This window comes from Lissotriton vulgaris, chromosome 9 (assembly GCF_964263255.1).
Source record: "Lissotriton vulgaris chromosome 9, aLisVul1.2, whole genome shotgun sequence".
Lineage (NCBI taxonomy): Eukaryota > Metazoa > Chordata > Amphibia > Caudata > Salamandridae > Lissotriton > Lissotriton vulgaris.
The window spans coordinates 970053320-970071492 of NC_141697.1; the positions used below are offsets into that span (position 1 = coordinate 970053320).

An 18173-nucleotide genomic window follows, 5' to 3' on the forward strand; every position below is an offset into this window, starting at 1 on the left:
TATCCTGTTGGTATAATATACAGTTTTTGCTTCAAGGATGCCCTTTTTGTAAGTTTGTAAGGTAGACAGGTAAGTTGACTTAAGTGCGGGACTATAAGTTCTTCTCCAAGCTTGCTCGGCCCTCCTTGCGGCTAGTTTCTTTGCTTTGAGGTCAGGGGTGAACCAGCGGTTGGCTGCGTGGGCTCGTTTGACTGTAAGCCGCCTTAAGGGGGCGAATTCATCGCCCGCCGCGGTGAGCCAGTTGTTAATAGCGTCCAACTGGGAGGTAGCTGCAAGGCCAGATAGATCGGGGCTGGTTTTGGCCAGGGTTGAGCAGAGAGAAGGCATGTCTGTTTTGCCCCATTTCCGAACCCAGGTGTTTTTGGGAAGCTGGGGTTTAAGCAGAGGCGCTAGAGCAAGGGAGAACGTGATGGTGAAATGGTCTGACCAGGAACATGGGGATATTGTGGGGGAAGTGGATGGGACGTTCAGTGACCAGATTTGGTCTAGCATGTGACCATGTACGTGGGTGGGGATATGAATGAGCGGCGAGAAATTCAGGCTATTCATAAGGCTGGTAAACTCCTTTGATTGAAGACTTTCGGCAGGGTCGTTAGGCCAAATGTTTAGGTCCCCCAAGACTAGTACAGATGAGTTGTTAATCACCAGAGTAGCCAAGAGTGTCTGGATACTGGAGAGAAAGGAGGGAGTGGGTTGGGGGGGGGGCGATAGATTAAGACAAAGGTGAGGGGAGCCTGATGGGAGGTCGAACGGGCTACGAGGTGATCAACATCAGGGATAGGGGGGGAAGGGAGAACCTGGAAGTTAAGATCAGTACGAGCTATTAGGGCCACTCCTCCGCCCCGCTTGCCTTCTGGGCCGCTTGCCTTTATTATAGTAGTATAGATAAAAGTTCACTTCACATTACCACATTCCAGTTGACTATTGAGCCCTCCCCTGTTCACTATCAACAGCACAAGTTGCATCACCATACCCCCACTTTCCACAGCACAGCAGGGGTTACAACATGGGGGCTTAAGGTAATGGGGGCATGTGTCCCACCTGTTAGGAGTAGTTGTGTTCTATGTGGAGTTATGGGGAACAGTGTGAAGACCAAAAAATCAACAAAGGAGTGTGTGCCATGAAAAATGAGAGAAGAGCAAGCATGTTGAAAGTCGCAGTGAGAGTCTACTGTAGAGAAAACCTGCTTAGTTTCTAGAAAAGCCCTCACTCACCAACCTAGTTGGTGACATGCTTCATCATTGCTCCCCAGTCCCCACTAGGAGTTTGCCAATTTCACCCTAGTGTGCTGCAACACCAGTTTACTGCGGAGCTGGTTATAAGTGATCAGTGAAAAGTGAGTTGTGAGTTTAAAAATGTGCAGATCGTGTCAAAAAAATACTTTATTAGCTTTGCCAATCAGACATGAATAAAATGTCATAAAGTGTGGGATAAAGAACTAAATTAAAAGTTCAGTTTTATCCCTGGGAGTGTGGTCAACATGTTTCTGCGTATGTGTGAGCATTAGTCAGGCTTTCATGAGGACCAGGAGTGTGGTAGTGAACGCCGGCGGTATGAGCGCGCTAAGGCCCACCCTGACCAGGGGTTGCTAGTGTTAAAAATATTAAAAAACACTGGGTACAGATTCCTTCGAGAGTAGAGAGGAACCAAGCTTATTAATAGGTACAATCATTCAATGCACCATGGGTCAAGGGGGGGGTGTGGTGGCGATGAGGCTCACCGCCAACGACGCCAGGCACCAGCTAGGAACCTGAGAGCTGCCTCTTTCGAACGGACCCCAACAAAAAAGGAACAGTGTGAAGAACCATAAATAAGAACAACTTCAGTGCAACTGCCTGAATACTGAAACTATAACATACCCCTGCGGCCTTTCCCACAACTTGGGTCAGTGTCACTTAAGGCCGCCACCTGGCCACAGCACCCCTGCTAGCGCATACTTGTGTACCCACTTCTCACCCATCCTATCTGTCACCAGGGTGCAGCACATGTGATGAGCATCCTTGTAGAGCAATAGCACTAGGTTTACCATATGACGCTCTAGCTTATGGTTTGTGTCCCATGTCATCCACCCCAGCAAACACAACCTATGAGGTCTGACACATGGGACATCACCTCCATCCAGGCTCATTGAATCTTGGTACACTCTTATACCATATGGTAGAAGGATGCCTTAGGTGTAGCACATCGCGGGCATCCTGCTGGTGTTTCTAGGAACAAATGCTCAATGCACCTTGGGGAGTGGTACACCTAATGCAGATGATTGAACTGTAGGTATTTAAAGCATGCTTTCCATGAGATACGTTTATTGTAATGTTTTGCTGCCTTTCAATGGCCTCTGTGATGTCCGCTTGTAAACATTGCGCCCATTTGGCCTTTGTTACATGATGCGGCTTTTTTAGTTGTTTTTGCAGTGCATTATACAATGTAGCTACTGCTCTGCTCCCACCCCTGTTTGTCTGCAGGCAATGGAATACTGTATTAGGATGCGGTGCACCGGGACCCCAGCTGACCACCAGTGTATGAGCCAGTGCACCCTAATGCCATGAATTGACCAGGTCCTAGGTTATAAACTTCACTCAGTTGTGTGAATGGCCAAATCATACCTTGGTTATAGAGATACTGTGTAGCCCTGATGCTGGCAGTGGCCCATGGGCACATGTTCAAATGTAAATGCAATGGCCCTGGTGTCCAGAAGCTCCCACCGTGGGAGGGACTTTGTGTATGGGAATGGGGCCACTCTAGCACACAGATATTTAGAAGAGCAGTCCTTTGCTATCTCATATTTGAGGCAACCGTATCCCGGGTGACTTACAGAAAAGAGCCATTCCACCAGTTTTGCCTGCTCGATCATTTGCTTGAGTGTGAAAACATTCTGGATTAGTAGTGGCATGCAACCATTACATTAGCCACTGTAATTGCGCTGCAGCACAAAACCATTCGTAATTGGTGCCCCAGTCCTCCGTCTTGAAGTGGACATCGAGTCTTATGGAGAGCCACCCTCTTCCGTTTGCTCCCTGCCCCCATATTCAGTCTGAGAGCAACATATTCAAATCGGTAAAGAAAGAAAGCAGCAGCAATGTTGGGATCATGGAGACCAGGAACAGTAACAGTGTTTACACAAGCATTTTGGCAATGGTTTTGGTCCCACAGGAGAAAAAGGTAACATGCATCAAAAGGCGAAAGGCTGTCTAGAGTTGGTTAAAACTCTGCCCAAGTTGTATTACACCTGGTCATCGCAGTCATGGTACACATGAATCCCAAGATGTTTGAAAGATAGGGTGCCCACATCAGTCTAGTTTCAAGATTCAGTGCTTCATCTTGCAATGGCTGCTTCCGAAGTGGAAAGAGACACAACTTTTACCAATTCACCTTGAGACCCGATTGTTTCCTGAAATCATCTATGGTTGCCAGTAACGTTGGCAGGGACTCCCCGGGATTGCGCAGAAACACCAGTGCATCTTCCACATAAAGGGACACTAAATGATAGTCACCACCCTAGGAATGCCACATTCCAGTGCCCTTTGGTAGAGCATGCAGGCCAGTGGTCCCATGGCCAAAACAAAAAGGACTGAAGACAAGGGCAACCGCTGTCAGGTGTCTCACGCTAATGTGAATTCTGTCAAGATGGCCTGCCCTATGCGCACTCTGGCCTAAGATCTTGATTATAGGAGTTTTACCAAGCAACAGAACTTGGTTCAATACTAATGCGCTCCAGTACTTGTTCCAGGTAGGGTCAACTGAGTGTGTTGAAGGCCTGTTCAGAATGTAGAGACACAGCCACTTCATGCCCGTACATCAACCCAACCATGCCCAACATTTTGAATAGTCTGCTCATTTAAAAAAATCTACTGAGCGATGGGATAATCCTATTTTGACCAGTGTAGACAGGCATGGTTAGACAGGGGCTAGCTGGTTCACCATGACACAACTCAGGGTTTTGTAATCCTGGCTCAAAAGGAACAGGGGGTGATATGAGTGGGCATCGAGTGGTTCGATCCCCTTTTTTGGAAAAACCTCTATCATGGCTTCTCTCATTGATTTGAGAAGCCCCTCTTTGTTGAATTCACTTTGTGAATACTGAGAAAGTTATCAGCCAGCGGGGTTATGTATATGACGTAAAACTCTGCAGGAAGACTATCAAGGCCCAGGGCCTTATTGCATACCATCTTTAGTAGGGCCGTATACACCTCATCTATTTGCAGTTGTTCTTCTAGCTCCTTCATCTGGAGAGGATTGAGTACAGGAGTTCCGGTCACAAACACATAGTGGTTCAGTAGGTCTGGGGGCAAGCTATTCTGCAGAGCGTACAGCTCACAGTACTAATCTTGGAATGTGTCGCATATTTCTTCTTGTGTGTTCACCAGCACCAAGTCCCTGTTTCTTATTGCCCTGATCAGGGATCTTGCCGTTTCTGTATGCAATGACTAGGAAAGTGTCCTCATACTCTATCCTCCTCTTCATGCGCAGTTGCCACAAAGGCCTTATAAGATAAACAGCTTAGATGACTATGCAAGTCTTCGTGGTGCTTGTGCAAATCAGTCAGTTCAACCATGTGGTCTGGGTCAGTCATCATCTGCTGCTCCATTCATTAATGGCCCCCTCCAGATCCAGTAATTCTCCCTCAATACTCATTGGACGCCCCATGTGGTTTTATGAAATGGCCTTTGATGACCCCCTTAAAAGCATTCCACTCCGTGATTGTATCTGTGGCGGTCCCCTCAACATCCACAAAATATTGTGTGATGTGTGTGTGTTTTTTCTCTCAATATGGAACATCCTCCAGCACTTCAGCCCTGAGGTGCCATTGCCCTCTGTCCTTCCCAAACCAGCCCCAGCTTAAGTGGGATATGATCTGAAACTGTCCACCCAAGGTATTCTACTCATGCCAGTTTCAGACAAAGATCAGATGAGCAGACCTAGAAGTCCAACCTAGAGTAGAACTGATGCATCGAAACACCAGTCAACTGCATGCCTGTCAACCAATCCTAGAAATGGCGGGTGATTCCGGAGACGTTTGTGCCTGGCACTGGTGGTGTGGACTTGTTGAGGTGGGGTTACACAATTAAAGTCCTCCCCAGCACTGCAGCATGCACAGCTTGCACAGTAGTTGCAGGCACAGCAGATCAAATAACTTCATCTGCCGTACACTTGGAGCGTGGATCGCAATGATTGTGAATTGTTGGCCATCCAGTAACCCCTCCAGTGCAACATATCTGCCCTCTGGGTCAATGACTGAATGCTACTTCACAAAGAGGTCCCCCGATTCAACCCAAAGCAATACCCTTCTTGCATATGCCAAATACAAAGTCCTGTAAGTTTGCCCGCCATCTGCGCGCCACCCTCATGAGCTCAGCCCTGCTGCGGTATATTTCCTGCAGAGCAGTGACGTATTAGCAGCAGCGTTTTAAGTAAGCATATACTCTGTAACATTCCTTTGATATTTCAGGTCAGAAGTTTGTCCTGGGTCACCATTTATCATCAGTGTTCTAGTTCGGGGAACGTGTGTGCTGTGGGCCAATGCCCCCCCCTCCAATATAGATCTGCAGACCTTTGCTGAGCCAGGAACCCTGCCAGGGCCCACAATCATTAGCTGTGCAAATAGTCAAACCAAAACAAATCATGTACATCAACCACCCTCCCCAGGTGGAATCCCAAACTGGCCTCCTCCTCAAAACTCTGAAGTCAAACAAAACTTAACATAAATAGTCCAATGGGTATCGATGTAGTGGGTGGTCTAAGGGAGTGGCATAAGCAAGTGATCATTTCAAGTGAGTTCACCTTCAGGCCAGACCTGAGTTGTTGGGAGGAACCTCAGCACCCTCTACTATTTCTGGGCCCACTGAGCACCCAACACTCATCAGCCCAGTCCGATGATGTTGTCTGCTTGCCAGGGTGCCAGCTGTGGGCCCATCATCTTCCGGCTTGTCATACTCCTCGGTGGAGCTCCCTGGGTCACAGCTTCCAGAAGCTGTCAATGGAAGGGGGACTAGAGGTTTGATGACAGACATCTGCTTTGACCTGGGCCCTAGCCGTCTCCTACCTCGTATTGCGTCTTTTCATTTGCCTCATGCGGCGCCTCAGGGGACCCCTCCATTCCCAGTTCCTGACAGTGTACCCAGTTGTGGGGAATATACTGACTCTCTTCTTCTGGATCCCGTCTCACACCTCCACTGGTGTCATCAAACAGACAGTCTAGCCATGATTGACAAACCACAATTTGGCTGGGTGCATTAAAGAGTAGCGTAAGCTTAGTGCCCTCAGATGTTTTTATATTTCTGAGTAGGTTGAATGTTGCCACTGGTCTGCCGCCAAGTAGTCCGGGTATATAGAGATATATAGTGATTTCATGACCATCTAATCTCCAGGGCCCCCTGGTGCAAGCTATTTGAAGTAGGTGTGTGCGATAAATTTGCGGAGTGTTGGCCCTTTCCATGTTACGCTTGTAATGCAGAGTTCCGGCCAAACTCCGTCAACCGCTTTGTGGGGAGTTTTTCTTAGGCACAGCTCACTAATGGTAAGTTGGCAAGTGCAAGCTAGCATTGACAACCACTAGCACAATTTTCAGGTGCTAGGGGAGCACCCACTGAGATTTTTCTCAAAGCGGGCAGACGCGACCATTTGCGGTGAGAAGCCTGCCTCTCGAGAAGGAAATCTACTCAAGTGGCAGCAAAGAAACAGCGCCCTCTGGCTCACAGCGTGGTCTCATAACAATGGCTCCTGGTGCTAAAAATCAGCAAAACGGCCCGATTTCTGCCTGTTTGCAGGATTTTGTGGAATCTAGCTGAGTTTTACTGTAACTCTGCAGAATTACGCGATCAGCTGGTCCACACCCGCCCACAGCCTAAGAGAAAACCCAATGACAACACTCTTTGGAACCCACCACCGGTGTGTGGTCACTACCCCTGTGGGTCATGCACTGCCTGCCCCACGACCAAACACACTAAAACTATTCAGATTGGAGATTTCCAATGGACGCAACACGCCCACACCAATTGTAACACCAAAAACTGTGTCTACCTGATCATGTGCCCTTGTCAGAAGAGGTGTGTGGGGATGACTATGAGACCTGTGAAGAGTAGGATAAGTGAGCACAGGAGCACCATACGCAGAGGACGCATGTCCACCAAAATGACCAACCATTTTATTGAGATGGGACACTCCAGTGAGGAAATGGAATGGACCGTTTTAGAGGCTAACCCTTCATGGAAAAGCACCTCACTCTTGAGGTGTGAACAGCGCTGGGTCCACCGACTTAACACCCATGTTTATAGCCTTAATGACGATATACCTTGGGCAAAGCTTTAATGTACTTATCCGCTATCTCAGTCTCTGCCTACTGTAGTTCTAGTCATTAAAACAAGGGCACAGACTTTTTCTTAAGCATGGGCGCAAAATCCATTCCGCTCGCGGATTTTGAGAATTTTCGGCAAATTCGCAATCCGTGAACTCCCGCGAATTTGCCGAAAATCCGCGAATCCGCGAGCGGAACGGATCCGGGGGGAAAAAGTTCAAGCTTGTAACTATTTTAGAATGGCGCCGGCAAGCTGCCAGCGCCATTCTAAAATAGTTACTAAGTTAGCTTCAACAGGAAGCACTAATAGAAGCAGGTGCTCGAGTTTAACTGAATTCGAGCACCTGCTTTATTTTATCTATTAGTGCTTCCTGATGAAGCTAACTTAGTAACTATTTTAGAATGGCGCTGGCAGCTTGCCGGCACCATTCTAAAATAAAACAGGAGAGGGGCAGGGGGCAGAAGGACACAACAACAAGTAGGGCAGAGGGCAGAAGGGCACAACAACGAGTAGGGCAGAGGGCAGAATGGCACAACAACGAGTGGGGCAGAGGGCAGACTGGCACGAAAACGAGTGGGGCAGAGGGCAGAATGGCACAAAAACGAGTGGGGCAGAGGGCAGGAGGGCACAACAATGAGCGGTCTCGCACAAAAAAAACCCAGCAAACACGCAAAGCGCCCCGCGAACACGCAAAGCGCCCCGCGAACTCGCAAATCGCCCCGCGAACACGCACAAAAAAAATCCGCACATTCGCACAAGTTCGCAAAATTTGCGATCGCGAATTTGCAAATCCGCAAATTCGCGAATTGCGAATTCGCAAAATTCACCCATGCTTACTTTTTCTACCTACCTAGTTACCTTTCCCCTATCAGACAAACCCTGTCAACAGCATGTCACCCACTTAGTATAAAGACCAATACCACTGCTATCAGGCACTCACTACCATTACCAGAACCCCATCTATCTCAGTTTCACTGCAAGTCTAAATATATTAGCAACTCATCAGTTAGTGGCAGTCCAGACTTCATCTGACTTTATGAATATCACCTTGCTAAAAGAATCGCACATAGATATGGCTAAACCATCCATACCGTGCTGGGGTCCTACCCCGTACTGACATGGCTTGTTGAATTCAACTTTAGTGAATCAACCTTTTCGCCCCATTCCACCTGGGTTTTTGACCATCACACATTAACGATCTTCACACCTGAGCGCCAAGGAACACACACGCGCTTATGAGCTTCCCGGCATTTATGTAAAAAGTTGTTTTTAATATTTCCACGGGGCGTATTCTAATGGGGATTTGGGGGGGTGGCCGACCAGCGGGAGGCTCTCCCCCCCGGGGAAGTTTGGGGCACCAGGGGAGGGGAGGGGGAGGAAGCTTGACACTCGGGCTCGCCGTAGCTGGCGATATTGGGCTGGTTGGGATGGTTGGGCTTCTTGGGCTTCTTTTGGGCTGGCTAGGTATTTAACCGGCCATTTTGTGTCACTGCACAATGTTTGTGGTGCAGTGACACAGCAGCCAGGGCCGTAGGCAGTTTCTTGGTTTGCGTGGTGCGTTTAGCGGATTGCGAGGCGGACTGTCGGCATTTTCGTGAGCCCGTTGTCGATTGCAGAGGCCGTAGCTGGGGCGTGCGGGGAGCGTGGTCGTGCGCTTTGTGGCAGGCGGCGTATTGCTGGGGCGTGATGGCGGAGTGCGCTGATCCGCGGGTGGCCAAGGCTCTGCGGCTGTTGAGCGAGGCGGGCCGCTTGGACATCGTGCGGCCCGACCTCAAGGTAAGGCCACAGCGGCGCGCTGCCAACGGCGCCGCTGCGTGTGAGCGAGGGGGGGCGGAGGAGCAAAGGGCGGAGGACGGCGCAAGGAGGCAGCGCCGCGTGGGAGGGCGAAGGGAGGCACCAAGAAGGCAGGGCGGAAGGGGAGGAAGCTGGAGTTTGTCGAGGAGGTGGGGGGGGGGAAGGGGGGCCGGGGGCGGCCCGCGAGGCAGTGGATGAGCTGGGAGGGTGGGGGGGTGGGGGATGATGAAGGGGCCCGGGTAGTGTTGCCGGGGGAGGGTGGGGGCAGTGGGGAGGGGAGGCGGGGGGCCGAGGGTGGAGAGGGGCCTTTGGTGGTGGGGGGACGCGGTGCAGGGGGGAGGGGGGCTGGGGCGCGAAGTGCAAGGTGGGCAGTTGGGGGGAGGGGATGGGGGTCGGGGGGCGGTTTCCCCACTGTTGATTGAAGAGACCGATGTGGAGGAGGAGGCGGGCGGACACAGAGTTGGACTGGAGTTCGTCCTCAGCGGAGGAGGGGGGGGCGTGGGGGGCGGGGGGGGATGGTGTCGCCGGGGCAGCAGGGGAAGGGGTCAGGCGGAGGGGCATGGCAGACCTGAGGTGCTGGGGGGGTGCGCAGAGGCGGCGGTGCGGCGGGCGGGAGGGGTGGGTCGGGGATGAGGGGGTGGGTCGGTAGGGGTAGTGGAGGGGAGGCAGGGGGAAGTGGGGGGGCGGGGGGAAGTGGCGGGACGAGGGGGAGTTACGGTGAGGGGGAGGGGAGTGCGGGTGTGGCGTGGGGAGGGGCCTGGGGAGTGGGGCATGGGGGGGGTGCGGGGCCGAGTTGGGGTTACGGCGGGTGGCGTTGGCCGGGGGGCTGGGCCGGGGAGGGGGCCTTTACCTAGGGGGCGGGGGGATCCCGTCACTTCGCGGAGGTCATTCGGCAGGATGGGGGAGGGGAGCGGCTATGGGATGGGTGAGTGGGGGAGGGGGCGGCACGTGGGGGGAAGAAGGGGGGTGTTTTCACCCTGGCATGCTGGACTCCACCTTTTTTCCTTGGCAGGAGCTGTTTGTGAGGCGCTCGGGGGAGCAGCATGCGGCTCCCACCCACCGAGAGGATGGGCCGGCTCTGTTTGGTGCGGGCGGCCGAGCTCCAGCGAGGGACCTAAGTCATGACCACGGCGAATGGAGGCGGGATGCCTCTCCGCCGGCCCCTCCCCGAAGGGTCTTTATGGCCGCCGGGGGTAGGGGAGTGAGGATGGATGTGAATATTTCTGATTTGACTGCGAGTGCGGAGGATGGGAGGGCGAGTGTGGATTTGATGGATTTGATGAGGGTGTGTCGTGAGAGAGCGGGTTTGAGCCGGCTGGAACCCCAAGTGGGGGGCCGGGGGGGTGTGGAGCCGGCTGATGGCGAGTCAGAGGAGGAAGGAGAGATTCGGGAGGACGGGGGGGCTTGTAATGTTGTTAGCAGTGTATTACAGGTGCCATCAAGGCAAGAAGCGCCCAGAGTGACGGCCCCCTCGGCTCCACTGGTTAGGCGGCGGGATCCAGCAAGGACGCCGACCTTGATGCCAGGTAAGACAGGTGACGGCGCGGGGAGTGGCAAGCGGCGTTGTGTGCAGGTTTCAGTGGGGACGGGGGGCGACGGGGAAGATGGGTGGCGGCTGGTGCCGGGACGGTACGTACAGGACGCGGGAGTTGGCACAGACGGCGCGGCGCAGGGCGGAGGCGGGTCGAGCACGGGCGGCGGGTCGAGTACGGGCGGCGGGCCGGCGGCGGCTGGTGAGAAGGAGACGGCGGGGGGAGGGAAGGAGAGTTGTGTGGTTCCGGTGCGTAAGTTACCGTACATGGGGCTGACCAAGCCGCTGGGGGCTCACCTTTCGGCAGCAACGAAGGAAAAGATCTGGAAAGGGGAGTACATTGACATCTTGAAGCTTCTCCACAGGGTGTTGACGTCCAAGGAGGGGTGGAAGGAAGAAGAGCAGGAGTTAGCTAGGCGCCCAAAGGTGCCCCTGACGCTAGACAAGTGGTCATCGGCGTTCCTCATATACGCGAGCATGTATTTGGAGAAGTTCCCGGACCGGTGCGTTGCACTGTTCAAATACATGGACGTGGTGCGGGGGGCGCAGGTGACTTACGGCGGGTATGGGTGGTCCCACTACGATGAAGAATTCCGGGCGCGCATCGCGGAGGACCCGGAAGCGCAATGGGGGGAGCTGGATTCGGATCTGTACCAGCAGACGATGGGAGGGGCCAAGTTTGGCCACACCATTTACACGGCAAGCGGTTTGCCGCTGGTGCCGCCCCCCTTTGCGGCCCGCCCCACCCGTGGGGGGGTGGGGCAGGAAGACTCTGGCAGCCAGGCCACAGTCGGGGCCTGCTGGGACTTTAATAGAGGAGCCTGCGGGCGGGCGGCGGGCCGATTCCGGCACGAGCGCTCGTCGTGCGGACGAAGGCATCCAGTGCTGCGTTGTTGGGGGCTCGGGGGCCCGCCGGGGCAGCAGCCCGTGCAGGAAGGTGCTCCGGCCATAGGAGGACAAGGTGGGGGGAGGGGAGGGGGCAGAGGGGGGGGAGCCGGGGCTCTGAGAAAAGGCTCGTACGCCGGTTAGGATCGAGCGGATGGAGCCCTGGTTGGCGGCGTATCCGCGGGCGTAGGATGTTGCAGTGCTGCGTCGTGCTTTCCGGGAGGGGTTCAGGCTGGGGTATGAGGGCCCTCGGATTACTCGCTGGGCGGACAATCTGAAGTCAGTGAATGCGCAAAAGGGCATTGTGAGAGAGAAATTGTTCAAAGAGGTCAGAGAAGGTCGGATGGCGGGCCCCTTCACGGCGCCACCGTTGCCGGGCTTGATCATTTCCCCCATCGGGGTGGTGCCCAAGAAGGAGGAGGGGCAGTTCCGACTGATACAGCACTTGTCTTGGCTGGAAGGGGAGACGGTCAATGCCTACATTTCGGCAGAGTTGGCGTCGGTGACTTACTCGTCGGTGGACGTGGCGCGGAGGCTCGTCGCAGCGGCGGGACGGGGCGCGCTTATGGCGAAATGCGATGTCAAGTCGGCTTTCCGACTCCTTCCGGTGCACCCGGCGGATCACCAGTTGCTGGGGATCCAGTTCCAAGGGCTCATCTTTGTGGACAAGGCGCTGCCGATGGGGTGCTCCATTTCATACGCGCTCTTTGAGCGTTTCAGCTCATTCCTACAGTGGGTTTTTTCCAGGCGCACAGGCTCGGAGTCAGTGACGCACTATCTGGATGACTTTTTCCTGGTGGGGCGGCCCGGTGCGGAGGACTGTCAGCGGCAGCTGGATGGTTTGGCCGGGTTGATGGGGGAATTTGGGGTTCCCCTGGCGCCAGAGAAGACGTGCGGTCCCAGTACGGTGTTGTCCTTTCTCGGTATCGAGCTCGACTCGGTCGCCATGGAAGCACGCCTACCGGAAGACAAGAGGTCAGCGATGCTGGTTCTGGTGGATGGAATGTTGTCAAAGAGGAAGGTGACGGTGCGAGAGGTGCAGGTGTTGTTGGGGCATTTGAATTTTGCTTGTCGCGTGGTGTGGGCGGGCCGAACGTTTTACCGGCGTATGGGTTTGGCGTTGTCCGGTTTGACTTTGCCTCTCGGCGGGAATGAAGGAGGATCAGCACATGTGGCGGGCGTTCCTGGAACGGATCAATGGTGTACCCATGGCGCCGGCGGAGGACTGGGAGTGGGACGTCACCATGTACTCGGATGCGGCGGGCGGCGGCGGATTCGGTCTGTATTGGGAGGGGAAATGGTGTGCAGAGCAGTGGCCGGAGCATTGGCAGGCGGGCGGGAGGAGCATTGCGTTCTTGGAGTTGTTCCCTTTGGTGGTGGCAGTCACGGTGTGGGCAGGGGCGTTGGCGCACAAGCGCGTGCTGTTTCGAGTGGACAACATGGCCGTCGTGCAGCTGGTGAACAGGCAGTCGGCTTGGGACCCGCAGGTGCTGAAATCAATGAGGGTGTTTGTCTTGCGCTGCTTGGAGAATGACATACTGTTTCAGGCGCGCCACGTTCCAGGAGTGGACAATGACATTGCTGATGCCTTGTCTCGTTCACAGTGGGAGAGGTTCCATGGGCTAGCCACGTCGGCGGAGGAAGTCAGGACGCCGGTGCCGGAGGACCTGTGGTCGGTGGGCGAGGCCGGGTCTTTCAGTTGGTGAAGGCGTCGGTAGCAGTGTCCACGTGAAAGGCGTACGAGCTAGCGTGGGAGGAATTCCTGCAGTCAGGTGCGGTGAGGCAAGGGGACCGGTGGCGGCGCGAGGAACAGGTGGTAAGGTTCATGCTGACGCTCATGGATAGAGGGCTGTCGCGGGTGTCGATTGCGGGCAAGTTGTCGGCGGTGGCGTTCATGGGAAAGTTGTGGTGGGGTTACCCCCCGTCGGTGGGAGAATTGCGGACCCGGCTGCTGGAGGGGTGGGCGAGAGAAAGGGGGGCGAAGGTGCGGCTGCGCCGGCCCATCACGGCGGAATTGCTGGAAGGAGTAATTGGCGCGCTCCCGGCGGTGTGCAGGGATGAGGGTGAGGCGGTGCGGTTTTCTACTTTGATGTCCTGGCTTTTCTTTGGGGCGTTTCGAGTGTCGGAGTTGCTGGGCGCGAAGGGGAGGCGGGGGATGTTGTGGGGGGATGTGGAGGTGCGAGCTCAGGAGGTGGAGGTGCGTTTGCGGTGCTCGAAGACGGACAAGCGGGGGGTCGGGACTTGGGTGGTACTGGGACCGGGCGGCCGGGAGGGGGTGTGCCCGGCGGTGTGGGGAAGGAGGTTGATGGCAGGCAGTGGCGAGAAGGAGGGGGAGGTTTTTGGTCGGGGTGAGGGTGATGAAGTGACAGCGTCTCAGGCTTTGTGGGTTCTGCGGCGCGCCCTGCGGTACATGGGTGAGGACCCTCTGGCTTTCGGGACGCATTCCTTTCGGATCGGGGCGGCAACGGAGGCGGCACGGAGGGGTTGGTAAGGAAGAGATTCAGAGGCTGGGGCGGTGGAAGTCGGATTGTTACAGGACGTATGTGCGGTTGAGGGAGACGGGGGGGGTGTTGTAACAGTGATTCCCGATTTTGATATGTGTGTCTTTACAGGTGCTGTGGCGGGGCCGGAAGTGGCTGTTCTGAATGTATATATTGTGGGACACTCATTCCTCAAGAGGGCAGAACAGGAGTGGGACAGGCATCGGACACTCAATTTGGGATTGGATGCGGGGCTGTACCGTTGTCATTGGAGGGGGAAAGAAGGTAGGCGTTGGCATGTGTTATTGCCCTTGTTGAACACGGTGGTGAGAGGGGGGGTGTGCCCGGATGTGGTGGTGATTCATCTGGGCGAGAACGATTTGGTGCAGTGCAAGGGGCTGGCGCTGCTCAAGCAGATGAAGAGGGACCTGAGGGAAATTAAGAAGCAGTGGGCGGGCTGTCATATTATCTGGTCTGAGTTTATTCCCAGGTGGGTGTGGTGGGGGGCGGAGCGCCCAGGGGCCATAGACAGGGCACGGAGGAAAATCAATCGGGAGATGCGGGAATTCTGTGCCAGGGAGGGGGTGGGGAGGATGGAGCACCCGGTGTTGCGCTATGGCGCAATATATTTTTTCCGGGAGGATGGGGTTCACCTGTCCAGGTATGGCATGGAGTTGTACATAGTCCAGCTGAAGGAGGCTTTGGATGTTGCGTTGGGGGTGCTCAGGTATCCCAGGAGGCAGGAGTCCTAGGGGGGGTCGAAAGTCGTAAGCGACTTTCGAGTGGCGCTTTCCTAAGGAGATAGGGTGGTTTTGCTGGAGGCCTGGGACTGTATGGTAGACGGGGGTTAGGTCATGGAGGTCACTGTGGCATTCAGTAGAAGGGTAGGTTGCTGAGCGGATGTGTTGTATTTCAGTTGCAATGTTGGGGTTAACTTTAGGGGTGGGGATGGGGGGCTGTCAGGCAGTTGTTATTTAGTGAGCAGTAGTTTTGTTCGGCACAGGCCAGGTGGGACATTGTTGTAGGTGCACCTGATTCCAATAAAGCGGCCTTTTTCACACAATTTGGTGGTCTGTGTCAGTGCTTCCCCCCCCCCCTCACCTACTGGTGTGCCCCAATGGGGATTTGGGGGGGTGGCCGACCAGCGGGAGGCTCTCCCCCCCGGGGAAGTTTGGGGCACCAGGGGAGGGGGGGGGGAGGAAGCTTGACACTCGGGGCTCGCCGTAGCTGGCGATATTGGGCTGATTGGGCTACTTGGGCTTCTTTTGGGCTGGCTAGGTATTTAACCGGCCATTTTGTGTCACTGCACACTGTTTGTGGTGCAGTGACACAGCAGCCAGGGCCGTAGGCAGTTTCTTGGTCCTTCCCTCCCTCCCTATAAATTATTTCCCTCTGTTTCTGGGGTGGTGGGGTTGGTCCTGGTCTTGAGGGGTTTTGTTGGTCGATGGTGCACTGGTTAGGGTTCACAGTGGTGGTGTCGCTGGAACAGGTGCGATCACTGGGGGGCGCTTTCCTAAGGAGATAGGGTGGTTTTGCTGGAGGCCTGGGACTGTATGGTAGACGGGGGTGAGGTCATGGAGGTCACTGTGGCATTCAGTAGAGGGGTAGGTTGCTAAGCGGATGTGTTGTATTTCAGTTGCAACGTTGGGGTTAACTTTAGGGGTGGGGGTGGGGGGCTGTCAGGCAGTTGTTATTTAGTGAGCAGTAGTTTTGTTCGGCACAGGCCAGGTGGGACATTGTTGTAGGTGCACCTGATTCCAATAAAGTGGCCTTTTTCACATAATTTGGTGGTCTGTGTCAGTGCTTCCCCCCTCACCTACTGGTGTGCCCCAAAACACGGACTGTCAAACTACTTAACACCTTTGACCAATGGGGGCACGCGCATACGGGCCCATTCACCTCCGCAGGGTAGAGACACTCTACTCCTCACACATGCACAGTAGTGCAGGCTATGGCTCTGCTACCCGGAAACGGCCGCCGCCTCTGAGTGCACTGAGCAGGGTATATTTGGAACAGCGCCAGACCTGGCAGTCAAGATCCGGGCCGGCGTATGGGGTTAGGTGCCGAGCATCGCCTCTTCTTCTACAAAACCGTTAGTACACTGGCAAGTGGGCGCTTTGTCTATCGGGAGTATGGCATGTCCCTAGGCATGTAACTACGAGCGGGGATGTTTACGCTTGCATTAAGGATTCAAACTAAATGCTGCCCTTCTTTAAACTACACCCTCTCCTCTTTAGACCGTGAGTCGACGGTGATCACTACACCGCCACCCATGGAGTAATACTCCACAAGTATTTAGGTTAGGTACATGAGACTGGAGCATGTATTGTAATTTGGCCAGTCCTTTTGTGGCACCACGGAAGGACCTGTGTGGGGTGCGCTCTCTCTAATTTCCCTAGGGAGTGAGGCAACACCGGGTATTTCTTGTTGAGCGCAGCATCGGACTTGGCTACTGTATGTTTTGGGTTTAATGAGGGACCTTGGCATATCGGCAATGAATCACTACCAGGTTTGCCGGACCAGAGCAACATGGGTCAGCATCATGCTGGCTCCTGGCCTCGTTTTCAGCTTTCCGTGGCACATGTGGCGAATGCCGGTCCACCATCCCAATTTACCATGACCATCATAGGGCTGGTATCAGTCACCAATACTGACACAGACTATGACTTCTAATCTCCGTTTTTATTGAATGTCTCCTGCATTTTCTTGTCCGTCTCTCCTTTCTCTTTCTCTAGGTCTAATTGGGGAGTAGACTAATTGTCTATTCACTGTGGTAGCTCGAGTACGAGCACTGAACCGCGTGCACCTCCAGCATAGCATAGGGGGCCAGCCACCACCTTACACACACACTTGCACTTGCTACACTACACAATTATTATTAATTATCTCTGCACTGGTCCTGATGAAGCGCACTGGATCTACCCGACCAAGCTAGCGTGAAACACGTCGAGCTGACCACAATCTATGTTACCCAGGGTACATTACTACCCATATTGTAACACACAACCTTCTGTTTTTTTAGTATGACAGGGGAACCCATATATCACTAATAAAATTACTGCCCTTTGGTATCCTCTAGCCATTTTTATCTACTCCCCCACCTGCACCATCACTAAGAGAAGGACCGTCTCTACATACCCGCACTCATCATACGGCTGTTCTCTGAAAAGATCTCCGATAAAGCGACCCTTCAGGGGATCCGTAGGGCATTGCAGCGCCGGCCCAACGAGGAGCACCGCCCGATGATGAAGCATGACATCCTTCGGGATGTGTGAGGGCAACAAGAGACAATAAGTGTCCTCCCCTCCCTCTTGCTTGACTTTGAGAGGGTCCAAGACCAGGCCTAGCTTTTTCCTCCTGCTTAATTTTTAACCATAGTGTTTCCAGGGGGGCCACTCTTGCACAAAGCTCTAGAAAAGGCCAGCTACGCAACCAGTCAGGGGCTCCCGCTGTCTCTATTCCCATCAGCCTCCAGCCGTTGGTTTATCAGCAACTGTAGCTCAAACCAGCCGCCCGGGCTTCGCATTCTCCTCTCACTAGGCCACCTCTAGCGCATCCAATGGTAGATGGTTGTCAAGTGCGCAGCTGGGGAATTCTCGCCGCCGGGTCAGGCTGGCCACTAACGTTCTGTGCTGCCCCCTTGATGGTTTACCACTGCTCCGGGGCCCCCCAAGGAGCCCTGGGCTAAGCAAGGCTCCATCTCCTGTCAGGCAAGCCCAGGGGTGCGAAACCAACACTCACGGCAGACAAGTAGCTCTCCTTTGTTACAGTTCACACTCTCCCTCACTATACTATGGAGGGGGTCCCATGCGGCCAACATACTGCCAGCCTCTCCAGAGGATCTCCAGTCCATCCCAGTCCGATGGATCCTCCGACTATCCCCGGCAGCGGCTCCAAAGGTACCGCAGTCAGCATCAGAATTGGCAGATCCTGTCTGAATCCCCGTCTATAGCTCCACCGTCAGACTCCAGGCAGCATCCATGCCACTGCTGCTGATCCACAAAGCCACACCCTGAATCCGTGCTGCTTGCTGTGTGGTCACCTCTCTCTCCTGCTTTGCGCACCTTTAGTCAGCAGGGATGGGCTCCCCTTCGACTGCCTCTGCCAATCTCGACTAGTAGTTCTGCTTATGGCAGATGGCCCGAATACTGGTCATACAGTATAATTCGACCAGGGCCTGCTTTGATGGGG

At 54.4% G+C, this 18173-nt stretch overlaps 1 protein-coding gene across 1 annotated transcript; it reads left to right on the forward strand.

Moving 5' to 3' along the window:
• Nucleotides 1-10068: 10068 nt before the first annotated feature.
• LOC147692631 (uncharacterized) lies at nucleotides 10069-14734 on the forward strand. The gene is made up of 2 exons (XM_086936809.1): nucleotides 10069-10612; nucleotides 14115-14734. Exons 1-2 carry the CDS (start codon nucleotides 10069-10071, stop codon nucleotides 14732-14734), a joined length of 1164 nt encoding a protein of 387 aa, XP_086792935.1.
• The last annotated feature ends 3439 nt before the right edge of the window (nucleotides 14735-18173 follow it).